The 22,892-nt window shown below is 46.1% G+C and overlaps 1 protein-coding gene across 1 annotated transcript in view; it reads right to left on the bottom strand.

Moving 5' to 3' along the window:
• Nucleotides 1-6,974: 6,974 nt before the first annotated feature.
• CD207 (CD207 molecule) overlaps nt 6,975-22,892 on the bottom strand; it is a 49,475-nt gene continuing 33,557 nt past the window's right edge. The window contains exons 3-7 of the mRNA XM_086700904.1: nt 11,479-11,595; nt 9,741-10,115; nt 8,988-9,139; nt 7,840-7,958; nt 6,975-7,366 (exon numbers count right to left, since the gene is read on the bottom strand). Coding sequence (XP_086557030.1) covers nt 7,216-7,366; nt 7,840-7,958; nt 8,988-9,139; nt 9,741-10,115; nt 11,479-11,595 — 914 coding nt within the window. The 3' untranslated portion in view covers nt 6,975-7,215. The remainder of the gene's footprint in view (nt 7,367-7,839; nt 7,959-8,987; nt 9,140-9,740; nt 10,116-11,478; nt 11,596-22,892) is intronic.

The following is a 22,892-nucleotide window of genomic DNA, read 5'->3' as shown; positions in this document are numbered from 1 at the left end:
CAGGAAACCATCAAAATCCTACAGGAGAAAACAAGCAGCAACCTCTTTGACCTTGGCCACAGCAACTTCTTACTTGACATGTCTCCAGAGGCAAGGGAAATAAAAGCAAAAATGAACTACTGGGACCTCAGCAAGATAAAAAAGCTTCTGCACAGCAAAGGAAGCAATCAACAAAACTAAAAGGCAACTGATGGACTGGGAGAAGATATTTGCAAATGACATATCTGATAAAGGGTTAGTATTCAAAATCTATAAAGAACTTACCAAACTCAACACCCAAAAAACAAATAATCCAATGAAGAAATGGGCAAAACACATGAACAGATATTTTTCCCAAGAAGATATCCAGATGGCAAACAGACACAGGAAAAAAATGCTCAACATCACATATCATCAGGGAAATACAAATCAAAACCACAATGAGATACTACCTCACACTGGTCAGAATGGCTAAAATTAACAACTCAGTAAACAACAGATGTTGTCGAGGATGTGGAGAAAGGGGAACCCTTGCATTGTTGGTAGGAATGCACACTGGTGCAACCACTCTGAAAAACAGAGTTCCTCAAAAAAATTAAAAATAGAACTATCCTACAACCCAGCATTTGCAATATTAGGAATTTATCCAAAGGATACAAAAATGCTGATTCAAAGAGGCACATGCACCCCAATGTTTATAGCAGCACTTTCAACAATAGCCAAATTATGGAAAGAGCCCAAATGTCCACCAACTGCTGAATGGATTAAGAAGATGTGGTGTGTGTGTGTGTGTGTGTGTGTGTGTGTGTGTGTGTGTGTGTATGAAGATGTGATATATATATGTATGTATATATATATATATATATACATATACATCACACACTCACACATATATATATATACACCACATCTTCTTAATCCATGTATAATACATACACACACACACACACACACACACACACACACACATACAATGGAAAACTACTCGGTAATGGAAAAGAATGAAATCTTGCCATTTGCAACAACATGGATGGAACTGGAAGGCATTATGGTAAGCGAAATCAGTCAGTCAGAAAAAGACAGATATTATATGACTTTACTCATATGTGGAATTTGAGATATTTAACAGATGAACATAGGGGAAGGAAGGAAAAGTAAGATAAAAACAGAGAGGAAGGTAAATCCTAAGAGGCTCTTAAATACAGAGAACAAACTGAAGGTTGATGGGGGGGTGGGGGTGGGTTAAATGGGTAATGGGCATTAAGGAGGGCACTTTTCAGGATGAGTACTAGGTGTCATATGTAAGAGATTAATCAGTGGGTTCTATTCTTGAGGCTAAGACTACACTGTATGTTAACTAACGAGAATAAAAAATAATAATAATAATAAAACAAGGGAAATCTGAGAAACTATCACAACCAAGAGGAGCCTAAGAAGACAGGATGACTAAATGTAATGTGGGACCCTAAATGAAACCCTAGGATAGAGAAAGGACACTAGGGAAACATAGGACATCTGAATAAAATACGGACATTAGTTAGTAACAATGTATCAATATTGGTTCATTAATTGTGATGAAAGTACCATATTAATGTAAGATATTAATAATTGGGGAAATAGGCAGAAGTATTTGAGAGCTCTAGGTATTATCCTCACAATTTTTCTGTAAAGCTGAAATTATTCTATTTTTAAAGTTGTTTAAAAAAAGATATCAGATAGTTAATGGGATCTCAGGAGAGCAAAGAGGCAGACTTTGGAAGGGAGACTGGCAGGAAGAATGCTCCGACAACATGGAGATACCTCTAAGGTACGGCAACACCAAACCCTGCCTGAACCCTGGACAAACAGCAGGACCAAATCTAAGGTCTCTCCTGGCTGAATCTGCTCAGTGGGGCCCAGACTTCATACCTGTACCTCTCTTCAAGGAAGACTGCACATGCAATTCTACTGCTAACTTAGGAAGGTGGGACTAAAAACTGGAAGTTACCTAAACAGGAGGCTGCTCAGTGTGAAAGAAGGATTACAAGCATGGCAAATGGAGAGGGAGAGAGAGAGAGAGAGAGAGAGAGAGAGAGAGAGAGAGAGAAGAAGAAGAAGAAGAAGAAGAAGAAGAAGAAGAAAGAGGGGGGGAGAAAGAAAGAAAGAAAGAAAGAAAGAAAGAAAGAAAGAAAGAAAGAAAGAAGGGAGGGAAGGAGGGAGAAAGGAAGGAAGGAAGGAAGGAAGGAAGGAAGGAAGGAAGGAAGGAAGGAAGGAAGGAAGATAGAAGGATAAGGGCACCTGGGTGGCTCAGTCAGTTAAGCGTCCAACTTCAGCTCAGATCATGATCTCACTGTTCATGGGTTTGAGTCCCACATTGGGCTCTGTGCTGACACCTCAGAGCCTAGAGCCTGCTTCGGATTCTGTGTCTCCCTTTCTCTCTGCCCCTCCCCCACTCACACTCTGTCTCTTTCAAAAATAAAATAAACATTTTTTTAAAAATTTAAAAGATATGGGGCGCCTGGGTGGCGCAGTCGGTTAAGCGTCCGACTTCAGCCAGGTCACGATCTCGCGGTCCGTGAGTTCGAGCCCCGCGTCGGGCTCTGGGCTGATGGCTCGGAGCCTGCAGCCTGTTTCCGATTCTGTGTCTCCCTCTCTCTCTGCCCCTCCCCCGTTCATGCTCTGTCTCTCTCTGTCCCAAAAATAAATAAAAAACGTTGAAAAAAAATTTTTTTTTAAAAAATTTAAAAGATAGAAGAATAGAATGGACAGACAGACTGATTTGGAGGAAGTATAAAAACAGAGAAATAAAATATTATAGTATGTACCTGTTCATAAGATCTAGATCAATCAGTAAAACTGAGTCAAAAATTTTTTTCTCCTCTTCTTTTATATCCAAATACAAAAGTATATGTATTTCAAGAGTACTTTATTACAACATTGAGAGAGGGCATGTCCAGGATGCTAGCCTACTAAATGAGGAAAAAAATTACCATAATAAAAAGAATATACAAGTTGGCTGTGACAAAGTTCTCACCCATTCTTGGCTCCCAACTTTTTCCCAGTTAAGTGTCCAACTCTTGATTTCAGCTCACGGTTCGTGAGTTCAAGCCCCACAGAGCACTCTGTGCTGACAGTGCAGAGCCCGCTTGAGATCCTCTCTCTGCCCCTCCCCACCCTCTCTCTCAAAAATAAATAAACATGTTTTTAAAAAAAGAAATATTATGGTGTCTGTGACCTGAAGAGCTAGGTACTGATGATGCCCACCCCCCACCTGAGATAGGGACTAATGTACTACCGATGCCAGGATTTCCTGGGTGAGGTCCCACCACGAGCAGAAGGGCAGGTACCCATGAAGTGACCTCACTGGAGAAGTGAGCCCAGCATGTGGGGAGAAGTGAGCCAAGATCACAAGACAAGGCAAAGCAGTAGCTGTCCCAGCTTCATGAGTGGGGAGGCCATGGTAACACTATTCTGGCTGGTTACAAGATGAGGCACAGACTCCTCACTGACTCAGTCTCCTTCCATTTGGAAAAAAAGGCAAGGGGGTGGACATGGGCAAGTCTTGTCACAGGATCCACATGCACAGGACCCAGGAGGGTCAGGAGGGCTGGGCTGGATCTGAGGAACTTCAGCAGCCAGAGTTCTTGGGCTTTCACTCTGCTGCCCTCCCCTCTGCATCTCAGCTACTCTCTCCTCTGCACCTTTCTCTTTTCCCTGCCAGGTATACTTCCATGTGCTCTACTTTCTGCCTTGTAGCTGCTGCTTATCCTTGTTTCTGCAGGTGCCCCATGATGGCCCCTATCAGCCCTTCTCTAACCCAGGGCCTTCCCGCTGGACTTCCCCGTTAGCTGCATCATCCCCTGGGTATTTCCACACCCAAGTTCTTTCCCAGAGAAGTGGTCAGATTGTCCTGCTCACCTCCTCACACCAGGACCAACCAGAGATCCCTGAGCAGCCTTGTTCTGTTCTCCTCCTGTTCATCCCAGGGGTGAGTGACTCAGTCATTTCGAACTACTACAACAAGAATACTACAGACTAAGAGGTCTACACAAGGGAAACCTCTTTCTCACGGTTCTGGAGGCTGGAAAGTCCAAGATCAGGTTTCTGGCTATTCCGTTCCTGCAGAGAGCTCTCTTTCTGGTGTGCAGACTGTCATCTCACTGTATCCTCACCTGGCAGAGAGAGAAGCATGCTTTCATTTCTCTTTTTATAAGGGCACTAATCCCATCATGAGGGTGAAGCCCTCCTAAAGGCCCCACCTCCTAACACCATCACATTGGAGGTTAGAATTCCAACACGTGAATTTTGAGGACATACAACCATTCGGTCTATAACAGTGAGGGAGGGATCTCCTGCTCTAAATAGGGGATGAAGACCAAACGGATGACACCTAATACTGAGCAGTGGTTTATTAGTCATATACTCACAGTCTAGAGAGGAGGAGACCACATGCTATGCAGGGTCCCACAGGGGTTATGCCTGCAAGCACAGTGAACCAGCAAGGACTATGGTAGGCAGGCATTATGGTAACAAGAACTTACAGGGGCCCTGATTCCTGCAGGACATGATTGTCTCATTGGAATAGTTTCCCAGGTTGGTGGGTGGGTTAGTGGAACCCATTAGGTTGAAAGTTGGGTGCAGTGCAGCTGGTCCAGTGGATAGAGGAACTAGCCAGGTAGGGGGACATATCTGGTGAGATCAGGGGAATGCATAGTTAGGCTCTGGGGCTCAAAGATGTCACAGCAGCACATGAAATTTTAGGCCTTACGCTACAAGCCTCTGAATCAGCTGGCCTGGTGACAAGTGCCACCTAGGGAGGAACGCGGAGTGTGGGGCTGGGTCACATGCTACTCAACGCGGCAGCTCAGATATCAGGACGAACATGTCAGGTGGGAAAGCGAAATGTTCAAAAACACAATGGGATAGCTCCCTAGAAGCAGCTTGTATTCAATTTCTGTATCAGCTCATGCTATGACTAGAGGCCCGACATGGGGAAGAAATAAAATTCTCCCATAATTTGCTGCTTGTAATTACAAAGAGTAGGAACAACAAAATGTTTCTTAGTGAAATGTGGAAGAATTCTTTCATGCTTGCAGCAGCCACATTGGCTTGCCCATGTTCTCTGCCCTGAGATACTCCCTCAGACTTCAGCAGTCTCTGGAACTGGCCTGCAAATGCTCCTGCATGGACATGATCACTGACTGCCCATCCCTCATCCATTGCCTATTTTATTTTATTTCATTTTTTTTTTTTAAGTAGGCTTCACAACAAGCACAGATCCCAATGAGGGGCTTGAACTCATGACCATAGGATCAAGACCTGAGCTGAGATCAAGAGTCAGACGCTTAACAGACTGAGCCACACAGGCACCCCCCTTGTCATATTTTTTTAAACGTCTATTTATTTTTGAGAAAGAGAAAGAGCATGAGCAGGGGAGGGGCGTAGAGAGAAAGAAACAGACAGACAGACAGAGGATCCGAAGCAGGCTCCGGCTGACAGCACAGAACCCGATGTCGGGCTCGAACTCACAAACCGTGAGATCATGACTTGAACAGAAGTTGGACACTTAATCAACGGAGCCACCCAGGTGCCCTGCCATTGCCATATTTTAAAAATCCCATTTGCCCCATGTTACTTCAAGCTTCCTCCTAATGCCCCTGCCCTAAGCCTGACCCCTTTGCACCCAAAACACCACCTGCTGGTCACAGTCATTGAAGGAAAATGTCCTGTCCTCAGGACCCTACTGAGAGCCCTAATGAGGACCGAAGGAGAGGAGGACGCCCTACTGAGCCCACCCCTGTGCTCGCACCACCTCCTTCCTTCTCCTTCTCTGCTCCCCTCCTAGCAGTACAGCCCCTGCCTAGATCCCTGCCTCAGCCACTGGACCAGGGCACCGGGACCTGATACCCACAAACAGGTTCTTCGTGAAGGATGGGAAATAATGTCAACTTTACACCTTCAGGAGTAAAGCCAGGCAACAGACTGTCCACTGAGCTTCTGAGAGGAAAGACCACCAGGAGGGACATGATGCTGCAGACCTCACTCTCCTTCAGTTCAATAAAAACCAAGGGTAAGCATTGCTCATATTTGTGGCGTTTCCGGAGCTGAATCTTCTCTACCCCTTGTCATTTTGGGGCCTCCAACTATCTCCTGGGGATACCCCAGAACTCCATGTCCGGCAGAGCAGATGGCCTTGCCGGCATATTCACCTGTACAGCTGGGAACAAAACATGCTCACAGAGGTAAAACATGCTTTACCCAGGCAGCATTTGACTCTGATGAAGTTTGCAGGTGAACTCTGTCCCTAAAGGGAAGAGAGGAAATGCAGATGAAAGAGGATGTGCAGGAGGTGAAACAGGGGGGCTGGGCAGAGGACTGTAGAAAACAGAGCTGGGCCTCGGAGTTTGCCGAGCAAAGGGGAGCAAGAAGGAGCGTGGATGCTGGTCCAGCTCTAAGAGAGACTCATTGCCGTGTGAGCCCCCGAGCTGAACCAGTTGCCCCCATCTCAGAGAAGAAGGGGCTTAGACCTCAGGGGATGTGGATGGAGAGCAATGGGAACAGGGCCTAGACGGGGTCTCTAAGAGCCGAGCTCTTCCCACTGAGAACACGGCCCCCTAAGCAGGCAAATGGGAATTCTGGGGGATCAATTGGAAAAGCCCTGAACATCGGTATCAGGAGAACCGCCTGGGTGGTCTGAAGCAACTTTCATGTGATAAAACTGAGGCTTCTCTGAAGGGAAAGGGAACCGCAAGTTTCTGATCACCTTCCTGAGGCAATTTGAACTTCTTTTTTTTTAATTTTTTTTTTCAACGTTTATTTATTTTGGGGACAGAGAGAGACAGAGCATGAACAGGGGAGGGGCAGAGAGAGAGGGAGACACAGAATCGGAAGCAGGCTCCAGGCTCTGAGCCATCAGCCCAGAGCCTGACGCGGGGCTCGAACTCACGGACCGCGAGATCGTGACCTGGCTGAAGTCGGACGCTCAACCGACTGCGCCACTCAGGCGCCCCGGCAATTTGAACTTCTAAATCCTCTCCGCCCCCCTCTCCTTTTCCAAGATCTCCCTTCCACTCCAGCTGCCTCTATGGGGTCAGAGAATTCCCAGCCAAAGCAGATGAACTCCAGGATGCCTCTGGGACAATTTTGAAGCCAGAAAAGTGAAGGTGCAAAGCCATCCCGGAATATGGAAGAAAGAGAGGCAGCTTCTCTAGTTCAACAAGCATTGGAGCTCAACGTGCAAGCTTGGGACCAGTCCCGTCATGGTTCTGATGGTATGTAGGGCCGTTTACAGATGAAAAGGAGCTTATTGTCACAGGAGGCATCATTCCATGACTGAAGCGAGGACATCTTTATATTGGCACAGTGTTCATTGTTCCCAAAATTATTGGGCTCACCTGGAATCCAGAACCTACCAAAGGAAAAAACAAAGAAAAACTTACATCCAATGAAGAAATGAATGACTTCAATCCCAGCTTTGCTCCTGAGTGATAGCATCACAAGTTTTTGTACCCATGCCTGAGAGGAAGGGGACTGGTGAGCCGTCAATCTCAAAGCCTGAAATCACTCTCCCAACTTAGAGCCAAGCCAGCCCACCACTCTCAAGGCCCTCCGCAAACCCACACTGCCAAGACTGAGACATAGAACAGGGGATCTGCCGAGGATGGGTAGAAGGCCATGCCGCCAAACCCCAGATGGCATGGAGAGGCCATGGATTTGTCCCCAGTCCCACAGGAAATTAGTGGCAAAGGTGAGCTAGATCTCAGCTCAGTGTTCCTACCACCTGAGGACAGGGAAGAACCACAAACCCCGTAGTCACCCCGTCCTTCATGCCCTGGTCCTGGCCCAGGAAAGTCAGGCTGGGAAGGAGGCTCTGGGGCTTACCTTGCACTCTGGACCTTGTTAAATGGAGTATCGTCTACCCAGTACCAGTCCCCCTCACTCCCGGCTTTGGTCAGGCCGATCCAGTAGAAAAGTCCACCTGCCATCTTGTACAGAAACTCCTATAGGGAAGGAGAAGGAGTGAGGCACCTGCTACAATGCGCAAGTGGAACATCTGTCTCTCTGGGTGTTTTTGTTCTTGTTCTCTCTGTCCTCAGTGCCAGCCCCCACATACCACACACACTGACCTCTCTCAAGCCCCTTCCTGTCCCTGCCCAGAGTCCATCTTCCAAAGTCTTTGTCTTTTCCCCGCAACTAACAGACTCAGGTCTCAAGGTCTTGGGCCTTTCCGCTCCTCAGGAAGTAGGTTCTGGAGTACAAGAAAGACTCAGCTAAACCCCAGAGCAGGGACCCCAGGAGAAGGGCCCAGATACTAATAACTGAAATGCAGTGAGCGCTTAATATGTGCAAGGCACCGTGCATTTATATGCATCTAGTCAGCTGTTCTCTGAAGCAGGACTATTATCATGTGTGCTTCATTGATCAATAGGCCCATCTAATGAAGTTAAATAACTACCCAGGCTCTGGGACCAGTTAGGAGCAGGGTTAGGGCTCTAGACCCCAGAGCACATACTCTTACCTGCTCTACTAGTCCACCTCCCAGATGAAAGGGGCTCGTTCAATATTTTGCTCACTAGGTAGGAGACTAGGTAGGGTTATGTAGTGTTATTAATGTTATTCACAAACGTTTTTGTTTTCTGGGCACCTAGAAAGATTGTACCTCCCTGCCCTCTCTGAAGCTGGGACCACTGCATCATTTGCTTTAGCCAATGAAATGTGAGCAAAAGTGATATCTGTGATTTCCAGGCAGATGCTTAAGAGCCAACATACGATTTGCCATGTTCTCCTTCCCTATTTCAGCAACTGTGGAACCATACACTGAGATGGAGTCTCCTTTGGCCTAGGTCCTTGAGTGACCACACAGGCAGAACCCCTTGCAGGCCCTTGTTGGACATGTAGTGCAACTGAGAAGTAATCCTTCATTGTTAGGTCACTGGTATTTGGGGATTACTGCACCATAATCTTGCCCATCCTTCCTGATATGGCTGTTAATACACCCCCTTCTTTGAGCTCATTGGAACAGAACTTACCTGTTCACTCTCCGAGGCCACTGAGGTCAGGTGTGAATCCCTGGACACACAGAACTGCTGGGCACTGTACCAGGTCTTTGGGACTTGAGAAAAGTAATAAAAGTTCCCCTTGAAGTACTTCCAGCCTTGAGAAACCATCTGCAGAATGTCATCTGGAGAACAAGGATGAAAGGTGAACACTGGGGTTCCTGTTTCCTCTGGGTGCTGGCTGGGGGTGGTTCTCGAGTGGGATCCCAGAGACAGCAGCAAATGGGGCTGGGTTCTGGGGTCCTTGGGTCCTTGTGTAAGGGCTCAGGGACACTGTGTCACATGCTGAAAGTCTAGCTGAGAGTGGTAGAGTATCTGGGCTTAGATAGGGGAGAGTTAAAAATATTGATCAAGAATCGGTCCCTCCTCCTAAGAGGAAACAATTCTCTGTTGGCCATCACAAGTGGCTGAGCCCCCGCACTCCAGGGATGGAACTTAATGGATTAATGGCTAGGTTTGGGCCAGGACAGAGAGACTCCCTAATGCCTTCATACTCTGTGCCTTAGTGTGAGAGCCCATGCTGGTCCCTGGTCCCTTTTCTCCTGAACAGCCCCTAAGTCCTCCAAGCCCACTGCTGAGCCCTTGTTTCTTAACTTTCCAACCACGTCTGCCCAGCTCCTCTTCCCCTTCCTTCCACACGTGCCAGCCCAATGGCCTCATGCCTGAAGCTGGCAAGGCTCCACAGGCCACTGGTCAGCTTACAATGTTCTTTTCTGAATCACTTACTTTGCTGTTTGAGCACCTTGTTGATATTCTCCAAACTGGTCTGGAGTCCCTGGACCTTTGCATTTAAAGAACTGGCTTTATCCAAATTTCTTTTTAACTCTGGAATTTGGGCATTTAAGTCATTGACCGCCTCCCAACTTCTTGTTAACATCTGTATCTGTGCATTGGCTTCCTTCACACCAGTTTCCAACTTCCAGATCTGAGAACGCACATGATCCAGGCTGGCATTCACCTTCTGGACCTGAATGCCGGTTGCCTCCATGCCTCCTCTATTCCTCTTAATCTCAGAGCCCAGAGCGCTGATGTTGTCCACACGGCCTTTCAGCAACTGAGCATTGTTCTTTACATTTGATATTGTACGCATAAACCAGGGATCTGGATTTGAGAAAGTCAAGACGTCAGGCAAAGGGACTCCCAGGGACTCAGAGTGTTGTCAGGGTGATAAAAGGAAGGGAAAGTAAGGGATAAGCTTAAGCTACCCAAAGAGCTGTTGCTTACCCTCCATTCACTCATAATGTATTCATTCAACAAACATGTGATGGGCACCTAGCACTTGCTGGGAACTCTTGCAGATGCAGGTAATGCACAGATTGATAAAACACAGACCGTCTGTTGGAGGACCTCATAGGGAGGCAGAAGCAGGGATTAGTACCCAGTCCTAAACTTGCTTTGCATATTTGAGGCACATTTGGTAAAAGGATGCCCTCAGTTACTTCCTTGCTGCATCCCTGGGGGCTCCATCACTTGATTCCCAGTTCCTCCTTCCAGAGGCCCCTACAGTGGCATCCACTAGGGCAGCACCCTTCCCACATCTACCCAAGGCCCCCTGTGGCCATGATGGGGGCCAGGCGTGCAGACTTCCAATCTGGAAGTGACTTCTCCAGAGAATATGGAAAGAGGGAATTATGAAACCATTTCTACCCTTCCCTTATCCCACCCACCATGACACTCTGCTCAGGCTACAGGCTCGGGTGGCAGATAGGAGACCAAAAACAAACCAAGAGGAAACTCTGCTCAGAGGCTCCTAGTCTGAGACCAAATATGTCCCAAAGCCTTGAAGGGAGAAGACAGATGTTGCCTCCCCCTGCTTTCTGGAGACCTGGTGGGAGGAAGAAGGCTCTGCTAGCAGAGAACATGAGGGGTTAGGCAGAGCAGAAGAAGAGGAAAGATAAGTCACACAACCAGTGAACAAGTAGGAAGTCTCCCTTGACATGACCTCAGCAGGAATGGGAAGATAAATGAAAAGAACATGAAGGGGTCCTGGTGAGAATGGTGAACCAGGAGATCTGTTGGCTCACTGGCAGACTCTCCACCTAGTCAGTCAGGGCTGAATGCAGTTAGAAGCCCTTCTTTTGTGGGATCAAAAACCATTTTGCTCACTGTTAACAGCTGCCCACAAGATTCCACACAAAAAGAACACAGCTCGGGGGCGCAGTGGGGATGACACGGGATGAAGAAATGGGTGAATGTTTCCTGGGGGCAAAGCAGCATATCCTTGAGCCCAAGCATGCAAGTGCTGATCTCAATCCGGAAAATCTCCCCGGGGTTGGGAAGGAGAGAGCAGCAGCTCATCTTACTTGGAACAGGGGACCCAGAGACTGCCCCTGGAAAGAGGGGAAACGAGACAAATGGAAAAGCCAGAGGTGGGAGACACAACTGAACAGAGGGTCTGGATGTTGAGGGAGCCGGCTGACTGTGAAGAAAGACCAAGCTTGGATGACAGAACGTGAGGACTTACAGAGAACAGCCTGCAGCAGGATGGAAGCAGCCAGGCCCAGCGTCAGGATGATGACTGCAGCCCGGACTGTGAGAGATTTCCTCAGAACCAGAGATGGACCCGTCTTGGGAGGAGGCTCTGCCAGAAGAAGAAGAGAACATGTGTTGAAGGACCTGCCAACAGCAGAACGCAGGGCACCAAGCAGATTCTGAGCGGAGGCTGGTGCTTGCCTCGGGGCCAGAGAGAGATGTTCTGTTTATCTACACTGAAGTGCACATCCGAGACCTCGCTCTCAGCAGCCTTCATCCTGCACACTTGCACCTGCAGCACAGGTACATTCAGCTGTCTGTTTCCCCAAGGGCATTTTATCCAGAAAAAAATGGGAAGTGAGTCCCACAGGAGGCCGTCATGTCACCCCAAAGTTCCCCATTCTTGGCTGAGACACCTTGCCTGGCCTCAGCCACAGCTCAGTCATCTCCGCAAAGGTCTGAGCTCTCAAGAAGAGGCCACGTGTCTTCTTCTCCCAGGGGCCTGTTGCATGGACACTTTAACCATATTGTCCCAACGCTGCTCTATTTCTCTTAGAAGACTCCGCTCATCCATCATCCATCTATGCATGCATGCATCTCACAAATGCACATGGGTTGCCTCCTAGGTACGAGGCGCTGTACGGGGACCGGGCCGCAAAGATGACTAACTCACAGTCTGTACTCCAGCAGCTTACAATCGGGTAGGAAAGACAGACCTGAGCAAATAAATTACGACACAGTGTTATGAGCATAACAATAGAAGAATACATGCCATCCAAAGGAAGTACAAAGAATGGAATAATGGTAAAAAGCTCCAGGTAGAAGGATTAGCACACTCAGAAGTATGGGGGCATAAGACAGCATGGAGTGCCAGTTGATGGTGTTGGAGTGTAAAGACTGTGACAGGAAGGGGAAGGGCATGGCGCTAAAGAGGCACCTGGGGTCAGATCATGAAGATCCTCTTGGGTCATATTAAGGAGCTTGAACTTTGGTTTATGGGTGACATGGAGCCAATGAAGGGACTTCAGGCAGGAGAGAGACAAGGGCAGGGACACTGGAGAAAGTTCACTCTGGCGGTGGCGAGGAGCATAGAAGAGGGTGTGGAAAGCCTGGAAGCAGGGAGACCAGTAAGGAGACCGCTGAAATAAAATACTTTCTGTTATCAAGGCATCTTAGATGATACAGCATCCCTTTATAAAAGTAGGGTTTGGCGATTCAAAATGTAAGATGTGGGTTCTCCTCCCTGCTTCCTGCACTTACGAGCTTCTCAAAGTGGGGAGGCTCAGCGTCATCGGACCAGGAACTGTTCTTTCATATGTGGGAGAAGCTAAGGGCAAATAGGAGCTGATCTGGGGCTCAGTGAAGGACTAAGTTCTCTCCTGGGAAGCTTCTCATGCTTTGAAGAAATCGGTCACATCAGAGAAACCTGGTACATAACACATTCTAAACAAATATTACTTGGAAGACAGGAAAGAAAGGGTGGAAGTGAGGAAAGGAGACAGGGAGGGAAGGAGAAAAGGAAGGGAGTTGGTCCAGATAATTAGATAGATGGACAGAAGGTTGACTGGCTGGCTAGCCATATAGGTGGAAGATTAGTGGATGGGAGTTGATGGCTGATCATTACTCAATTCTGAAACCTAGAGTCTGTGGATTAGGATCTGTCTTCCAGAAGCTACTGCCATTATCATTCATTTATTTCCACAGCAAAGACATGAGAGAAGTATGATTTACACCTTACTCAATAATGCATGAAAATTCTGGCCACAGGACTAGAAAGCCGGCCGAGGCTTGCTGAATGTGAGCCAATGGATATGGACGACAGTGTGGTACCAGGGACAAGAGGTGGAAACAAATGAGGGAGGGCCAAGTAAATAGCTACCCATCCTTGCAGAGGCTTTTGCTGCTTTGATATGTCAGAGCACCCCACCCCCCTAGTCAGCCCAGTACTTACAGGCCCCTTGCTGCTCTCTCTCCAGGCTGACTAGGCCTCAGACTGGAGCTCCTCCTTTGACTGGATGAGGACTGACCCAGAGAGGACTCCTCGCCACACTCCCCAAGTGGTGGGAAAGAACCTGGGCTACAGGGTGGTGGCCTTTCACCCCATCTCATCTGCTCCCCATCCACATTCTGTCTGTAGCTTCCAGAACCTGTTCTAACCTTTGACATTACCTAATCCCTCATTGCCTGTCTCTGAACATTTATGACTATACCCCACTCTCTCCAGGTGGCTCATTTGGTTACAGAACCTTGGTTCCACCAATGTTCAGAAGGGATTAGAATGTTCTGGTTCTGGGATCTCATGCTTGTACCCAGTCAAACCTCAGAGTTGCCTCAGCCCTTCTGCTCCTAGCCCCTGGCCCTACATTTACAACCTGTCATAGTCCAGAGCCTGGGGTGGAGAAGAAGCCAAATTACTCAAGGCTCTGGTAGAAGGGGCCTATAAGGTCTTGGTCACCTCCTGAGGCATGTGGGAGAGTCTGCCTAACTGGAGTGTGTGGACTCTTCCTTCTCTGTCCAAAAGTTGGCTTTTCCCAAACTTCTGCTGGTTCGTAGCATCAGGTATTAATGAAACACCTATATGCCTTCTCACTAGTCCCAGGAAAGGATCCAGAGACCTCACCAAGCTGAGCCCACTGCATAAGAAGGGGCTGGGCTTGGGGGGCATATGCTCTGAGTGGTGGGAATGGAGGCCTCACATAGATATTCTGCTGAGCCAGCATGAGGAAGCTAAGCAAGACGCAACCAGAATCTTGGGCTGTGGACCCACCAGGGTTTCAGAGATGGTGGATGTAAAAGTCCCAGCCATGAGGAGTTTCATTTCCCACTTTGTGGGGAAGAACAGAGTCACAAGCTATTTTCCTATGGCCATGCTCATCTATCTGCAGGTACTGACTGAGCATGTCTCCCATGCATCCCTCTGGGTGCCTATTTGGCCCCTGACCTGACAGTCTTGGAGGAAAAAGACAAAGCAAGAGGCGAATACCTCAGCCATACTTTCCTGCCAGGAAAATGGGAGGCTCTCCTGGACACTCAGGAGATCCCAGCTCTTCTAAACAGAGGAGGAACTTTGGGTCAGACTTAGAGTGACCAAAAATCACTGCCGTGATGACAGAAAGGGAAGTCCATGCTCATTTCTCTGTTTCTCCACTTGCCATGACCTTGGGCTTCTAAGACTTTCTTTGGAGAAGGATGGAGGAAGGAAACAGTTTTGCCACTTTCCCCCTTCTCTGGTTGGGATTCTCCTTCTGCTTGGAGATGGATCATGGCCGTAATCAGTGGAAGTGGAGAAGAGACCTGGGTTGCTTGAAATGCCCCAGAAGAGCCAAAAGTCATCTCCAAGGATAGCAGTCCCAATCCCTCCAGTCAAGGCCTGGAGGAAACCAGAGTGGACAACACACTGGGAAAGGGGATGGGGAGGCCTGGGAGGGGGGTGCAGAGAGGAGAGGGGAGAAGGGCTATGAGATGAGAATGAAGACACTGTGACAACTGGTCAGGCTTTCCACAGCCTCCGAGGGGACTCCTGTGTATAATGTGATGTCAGGTTTGACCAGCAGACCCCAGATAACCAAGGGATTCTAGGCTGACTTCTGGGTATGTGTCCCAGCAACAGGAGACAGGGCAGAGAAACCAACACAAAAGCAGTTGTGGGAGTACCATTCATCCTCCAGTTCTCCTAGGATGCCCACTTTGCACCAGGTGCAAGAAGAAAGACAGCTAGAGATACTGTCTCCAGAAATAGTGTTCCTCTTGTGGACAAAATGTACATCTTTAATTCTGGGAAGGATTAAAGGATGAAGGACAGTTCAGGAAGCCTCTCCAGTCTCCCCTGATGTTGGGAATGGGTTCCTCTTTTTTAGGATATTATGTAGGGGCAGGTTTCTCTGGAATGATGACAATGGGCCAGACCTCAGTGAACAGGCCATTACATCTGGTGGCATCCGGTGTGGTGTGGATATGGGTGAGTAGCCTGGCTACACAGAAGGATCACCATGTTTTGGGCTGAGGAAGCTCCTCTGAACCATCCAAATCAAAGAGCTCTTGCCTGTGACCTTAGTAGGAAAGGCAGATTAGTGTCGGGAAAGTAACAAAAGGCTCTTGGGGAAAGTATGCCTAGTTTTTTTTTAAGTTTATTTATGTATTTTGACACAGAGAGAGAAAGAGAGTGTGCAAACGTGGGGGAGGGGCAGAGAGAGAGGAAGAGAGAATCCTAAGTAGGCTCTGCACAGCCAGTGTGGAGCCCAAGGCAGGACTCAGACTCACAAACTGTGAGATCCTGACCTGAGCTGAAGTCAGACACTTAGCCAACTGAGCCACCTAGGGACCCCTGCCTAGTTTCTTTTTTAAATCTTTTATTTATTTATTTATTTATTTATTTATTTATTTATTTATTTATTTATTATATCACTAATGCTATTTATTACAGAAAAAAATCCAGGTAAGCAAAAAGAAAAAAAATTACCTACCATAAAAAAATCTGTGCAATTTATTCTTTCTAACTATCTACATGTATGCATGTATGTGTGTGTGTGGGTGGGTGGGTGTATCTCCATAGCTATATCTATGTGCATATATTTATATAAGTATCTAACAGGATGGCTTCTGCTTATTTTCCCCAGCATCCTTCCCATCTCCATTTCTGATAGCAAGAGTCCCCTTCCTTTGGGAAATGAGCCCTCCCTTTTTTAATCCCCACATTGCTTGGTTCATAGCATCAGCACTTTGAGTTGCTATCACACCTCATCATTCTGACACAGAGACTTCTGCCTTTTGCTTCTACTTTTAAGGACCTTTATATTACCCAGATAATCCAGGACAATTTCCCTACTTTAAAGCCAGATGATTATCAACCCTAATTCCACTTTGCCATGTAACTTTATAAACTCCCAGGTTCTGGGGATTAGAATGTAGACATCTTTGGGGCCATTATTCTGACTACCATATTAAGTTAGAGTAGCCTTAATAGAACCATTCAGAAAGCTTGGTATATACCCTTAGAGTTTGAGAGATATAGAGTCTGATACTGGACACATGAAAGAAGTCTAAGACCTTCAGTAGATGAATGGATAAATAAACTGTGGTATACCCAGACAACAGAATATTATTCAGTACAAAAAAGAAATGAGCTATCAAGCCATGAAAAGACGTGACGGAACCTTAAATATTGTTAAGTGAAAGAAGCCAATGTGAAAAGGCTACATACTATATGGTTCCAACTAGATGACATTCTGGAAAAGGCAAACTATGGACACAGTAAAAAGATCAGTAGTTGCCAGGGATAACTGGGAGGGAGGAAGGGACAGGTGGAGCATGAAAGATTTTTAGGGCAGTGAAACTATTCTGTAGGATACTGTAATAGTGAGTACCTATCAATATACATTTGTCAAGACCCATAACATGTACAAGAGTGAACCCTAATGTGAACTATGGGCTTTGAGTGATAATGGTGTGTTGGTGTAGGTTCATCAACCGTAACAAACGTACTGCTCTGGGGGGCGAGGCTGATAGTGGAGGAGGCTGGGGGAAGGCTAGGTGGGGACTGTATGAGAAATCTCTATACTTTCTGTTTAATTTTACTGTGAACATAAAACTGCTCTAAAAAATAGTCTATTTAAAGTGAATGGGGAGTGGGAGGGGGGGACCTGGCTGGCTCAGTCGGTTAAGCATCTGCCTTTAGCTCAAGTCATGATCTCACAGCTCGCGAGTTTGAGCCCCTCAATGAGCTCACTGTTGTCAGCACAGAACCCGCTTTGGATCTTCTGTCCTCCTCTCTCTTTGCCCTTTCCCCACTTACACACTCTCTCTCAAAAATAAATAAATCTTAAATAAAGTGAATGGGGACTCAGTCAGTCTCCCTAACTAGAACCTTAAACTTCCTTTGCCTCCCGCTGCTCCCTAGAGATGTCCCTGATCCCCGCAGCAGCAGCTTCCATCCAGTACCCTTAGAATGAGTGTCTTCCATCATACCTCCCCTGGGAACATGCCCACAGAAATGGATGGTATTGCTCTCATTCATTCACTCAAGCATTTATTTATTCATCCAGCGAAATTTATCAAGTGCTCACTGTGTGCAAGCTCTATGCTAGATGTTAAGGATTCTGCCTTGAACAAAACAGTCATGGCTCCTGCCCTGCAGGAGAATGCAGTTCTCTCTGGATAATTCTTGGCATTCACTCGTTCTTTTGCAAGAAAAATAAAGTGTATCTGTGATTACGCCTAAAGCAATAACAACAACAACAAAAACCTTGCAGTTTAAAGTGGTGTAAAATATGAGATTTTCCCAAACTACTTTTATTAAAAAACAGTACAGAGACATAGGTTCATGCTTTCATTTCCTGAAAATAAATCTGCTTCTCCTAATATATATCTCAACTACATGACAACTATATACTCACACTGCTGTTACCCAGAGCCCCCATCCCTGAGTGGGGTGGGAGAGAATGAGAGCCACATGTCTAGGACCCAGTGCAGTGGTCCTCAACCCCTGGAACACATTTGTAAAAATGACAGTGCCACATCCCCCCAAATCTGACTTATTTGGTGTGGGTTAGGATTCAGACTTGAGTGACTCCTCCATGCAGTCAGGGTTAAAACCCATCAATCCAGTGGAAAAACGTGAGTTCTGGCATGGAATCCTGCTCTTCCCTACGTCGGTTGGGTGGATGATTTAGGGGAGCGTATGTCACCTGTGTAAGTTCAAGGGACATGAAATAACTTTATATGGAAACACTTTAATGCTGCGTAACAAGAGCTGCTCCATCTAGGTGACTGGTGAGTGAAAATGTTTGGCGGCACTTGTTCAGAGTTAATGATCTTGAACCAGAAAGGGGAAAAAAGAAGCAAGTTATCTTGTGGCCAAAAGACCCAAACTTCAAGACTCCATAGCTTAACTGCTCTAGGCCTGCAAGTATATGTGCACGGGGCCTTGAAAAGACTAACCCACCACCCTGTCAGTCGCTCACATGAAACACAAACACAGAGAATCAAGAACATGCACGGAACCTCTCACCAAACTCATCAACATATGTTTATTGTGTGCCTTCTGTGTGCCAGGACTGCACTAGCTCCAATAAATACTGGAGCTTACAATAAATATAGCAGAAATAAGTACATCACATGTGTTGCGTTAAGTGACATGAAGGAAACGTTCACGGAGCACTCAGAGCATACAGAAGACAAGACCTTGTCTGTAGCGATTAGAGAAGGCTCCCCTGGAAAGTGACACTTGAGCTGAGAATCTGAAGGAGAAGTGGGAGTAAACCTTATGGCAGAGAAAAAGCCATTCCTGCAAGAGGGACTGCTGAGGGAGGCTGGCACAATGGAAGAAGGAAGGTCGGAGAGACTGAAATAAAGGGATGACACAGTCCGGTATTTGAAAACAAAGGCTCCAGAGACAGATCAGCCAGGTTCAAACCTGGGTGGCTGCTTTCAATGTATAACCCTAAGCAAGTTACTTAACTTCTCTGTGCTTCGACTGCCTCGCCTGTAAAATGGGCATGACAATGATATCTGCCTCACAGGGCTTTGATAGAGATTCAATGAGTAAATACAAACACAGGTGTATAGTAAGTACTCAATAAATGTTATTATGATCACTATTCATAATAATGATACTCCTACTTCTTTACGTATAGGGGTGGAAACACTCATCTACCTAGTATCATATTGATTACATTGGACCCTTTCCTTCAGGAGTGAGATAGTAAATTGGTCCTGAGAGTGAGAATATGTTTGTCCCACAACAATATTGCCAAAAAGCCCCCTAGAGGAAGGAACTCTCAATAATCAGTAAACTGAATGACCCTTCTGTGCGTAAGAGTCAGCCTCTTTGCCCAGCTGATTACTCTGTGGGCTTATGTTCAAAATGTCATGCATGTTGGCTATGTATGGGCTCAATAGCATGGATTTCTCCTCTCCAGTGCTGTCACCGCTGTACTCAATCTTCCAGCATAGCAGCTAACTCTGAACCTTCAAAATGGTATCTTTCCCTGGGTGGATCAGAGTGCCACCTAACAGCAGGTGGATTGCCATCATGGAGGGGGCAGTGCTTTGTCGTCATTGCCAAAGAAACTCATTTTGAATTTAGCTTTGTTCTCACTGGTTGCCATCCTTCTACCCGCAACACAATGCATAGTCACTTATTGCACATCACGGCGTCCCACGCAACTTAGTTCTTCCAAGGAACTCACTTTAGAGTGAAAGAAGAAAGGCGATGGGTTTGTGCCCATGAACCTCATTGGATTTGTCATGTAGTCCATCACCCAGAAATAAGTGGCCTTGTAGAACAGTGGACTTGAGTGCTGAAGAGTCAGTTCTAGTACCTCCTAGGAGACAAAGCCTTGAAACATTGGGAGCTGTTCTGTAGCATGTAGCACCTGCTTTAAAACATGGCTGTTTCTTCCCCTAAAATACATGGGCCTGGAGGATTTATACCAAGGAGTGTAAGTAGGTAGTATCTCTCACATTGACATATATATAATGACCCATCCTCAAGGGTCTTATTACATTTCTGAAACTCTGGATCTGCCGACTTAGGGTACCCAGCAGGGGAGGAGGGGGAGGGAATATTTCCACCAAAGAACACAACAATGATTCCCCTGAATTAGGAGATGAGACTGCTACCAGGCTATTTCAAACATCGCATGCCACTGGAAAAACAGGTTTTAAAGAAACGATCATAGGTTTGGCAAAGTCTCAGACTAGGTTTTCCAAAAGCAGACACTGAGATGGAGTTTGGTGTACAAGACTTTTTTATAAAAGACCAACATCTAGGGAAGGGGAGTAGGAGGAGACAGGGTTGGGCATAAGCTGAATTGTTGAATTGTAGTACAGGCCAACAAACCTCAGTAGGCCCCATGAGGAGCTACAGCATAAATGGCCCACCAGACTTTCCTTTGTTAGGTTAAAATGTCCATACCTGATTGACCCTGCCATAATCATTCATTTGGTATAGGCCACTCAGGGAAGGACATGCACTTGGGTGAGGGTATCTTTGTAACTGAGGCTCCCTGAAGGAGTTGAAAGCTGGAGACTATCTGCTGACAACCCCCCCGCCCCCACCCCGACTCCACAACAGTTCAGGCAACAGATTCTTCTTTGAATGGGGATCTGGGAAGTGTATCTCCATATCTACCACATAGGATGGTTGATCCTGACGTTCAAGAGAAGAAGGTTCACTGACACACAAATGGGACGTGTAGGTATCCTCTAAGATGGCTTCCAATGATCTCTGCCTTCTGGTATTCATGCCCTTGTGAGCTTGGAAGTATGACCCTCCCCCATCACCTGAGTCTTGAGATGAGACCACAGTTGCAGCCAACAGCCTGAATGCAACCTCATCAGAGACGCTGCATCAGAAGTTCCCGGCTAAGCCACACCTGGATTCCTGGCCCACAAAAAAACAAACATGTCTGTTGTTAAAGCCACTGAGTCTGGGGGTAACTTGTTAGGCAGAAATAGATAACTAACACAGGAGGCAGGGAGAATTATGACTGGAATGAAAGCAATAGATACCCTGGACTATCTTCTATTTCAACCTGTAAAGTTTGGAATTCTTCTGGAACTCTTAACAAATGGGACAACCTACAGAATGAGACAGCTTAGAAACTAAGGGCTGACTCATCCCATCAAGTAAAGAACCTAGGCACTTGATGTGCTGACTGAGGGCAACAGAAGAGAGACTAAATCGTTATGGAAGGCAGTCATATGGCCTCATGAATTTAGCAGAAACAAGGGTTAAAGCCACCATACTTGTATTTCCTTCTTGCTGTGTCATGTATCTTTTTTTTTTAATTTAGTTACATTCTTCTTTCTTTTTCCTCTCACTTTCCATTGGATACAACTGTTCAGAATACCCAGATAAGATCATGACAAAACTAAAGAGGATGATCCATCACTCCGTGGTCCTGGACTTCAAGCTGCTTGAAATGATTCAAAAGGACAATGGGTTGTCTACTCTTGGAAAGAAGACGTGTCTGGATAACATGTAGCTGCACTAGGGCAGGTGATGGCAGCTTAAGGAAGTGTCAGTATGAGGAAAAGGGTGTACATGGGTGTTGGGCTATAGAGATACTTGTCTCTTTGTCCAGGATATCAGTGCCCTTCTAAATAAAGAGAAATCTCAAAATCAGTGGTAGACAGGACCACAATGCTGAGTCAAAAGACAAAAAGGGTTGGATATTTCTTCTTCCCAACACCCTGGCAGCTGAATCTCCGGCACATTACCCAGGCTCAGGCAATCAGATGCCACCATCTGCATGACTGAGACAATAATGCACTGCCTCAGTGCATTTTTGAAGAATCTGAGATTCTTCAAGGGACATCTTGGGAATCTTCTCGTATGTCCTCCTTTCTTTGGTCCTGTCCCATTTTCTAAGCCTTCACATTAAGTCTGAGAACAAGTGGTTACCTTCCCAATAAATTCCTTTGATGCTTAAATTATGCAGACATGGACTTGTTTTCATCAAGAACCCTAGTTTATATACCCATGAAGGTATCTCCTTTCCTATTAAGATAAGATTGATCCAGTTTTCCCACAGTGTGTTAAATGGAACACTAGTCCAGGAGCATGCTCAAAATGGGTTCAAAGCTTAAATCGGTTTGGCAAACTGTCCACGTTGTATGGCTTTCTTGAAGATTCCTGGTAACTGTGATCATATTAAGGGTTCTGAGAATTCTTGTGTTAAGAAAATCTATTTTACATTGTTTATAACAGGGTTTCCATTACCATTTTTCTTTTACACTTAATGGATGACACTTCTCATTCTGAGAAACACTGCCGTGAAGCCAAAAAAAGGAAGATTCAGAGAGAGACTGCAGTTCCCTCAGATTTCCAAGTTCCAGTTTGCTCTGTGAGGTCTTGCCACTTCCCCAGTTGAATCACACAAGAAATCGTCACCCCCTTCCAAAGAGGACATGCTACCCACAAAATATCAGTACCACTCTGTTGAGTAATAGGTACCTTCCCCATTATTTCACATATATCCTTTGACATTCATTGTTTTCTTCTCAGGTCTGCTAAAGACCTCTCTATTCGGTTTTATTAATCTTCGAATTCTTTTAATATTACCAAACTAATTGCTTTACCACACATCTTAAAATATGGCAGATCCCCCCCTTTTTAACCATTTTTTTAAATTAAAATTTTCTTAGCCATTCTTATTCTTCCAAATTACCTTTTGGCAAGTTACAAAAAACAAAGTCCTACTGCAATTTAATGTAAAGGTTAATTTTAGTAAATTTAGTAATTTTAGTAAAGCTGTAAAATAATTTAGGAAGATTTGACATCCTTAAAATAGTCTTTACGTCTAGATCCACGTGATGTCTATTTCCTTTATATCTGTCAGTCAACATTTTTTAGTTTCCTTCATGTAAGTCCCAACCTTTATTTTTTTAAGGGAAGAAGACAAG

The sequence above is a fragment of the Puma concolor genome, chromosome A3 (assembly GCF_028749965.1).
Source record: "Puma concolor isolate L17-30 chromosome A3, mPumCon1.1.hap2, whole genome shotgun sequence".
Taxonomy (NCBI): Eukaryota; Metazoa; Chordata; class Mammalia; order Carnivora; family Felidae; genus Puma; species Puma concolor.
The sequence above is the reverse complement of the archived record's forward strand: the minus strand, read 5'-3'. Positions and strand labels throughout refer to the sequence as shown.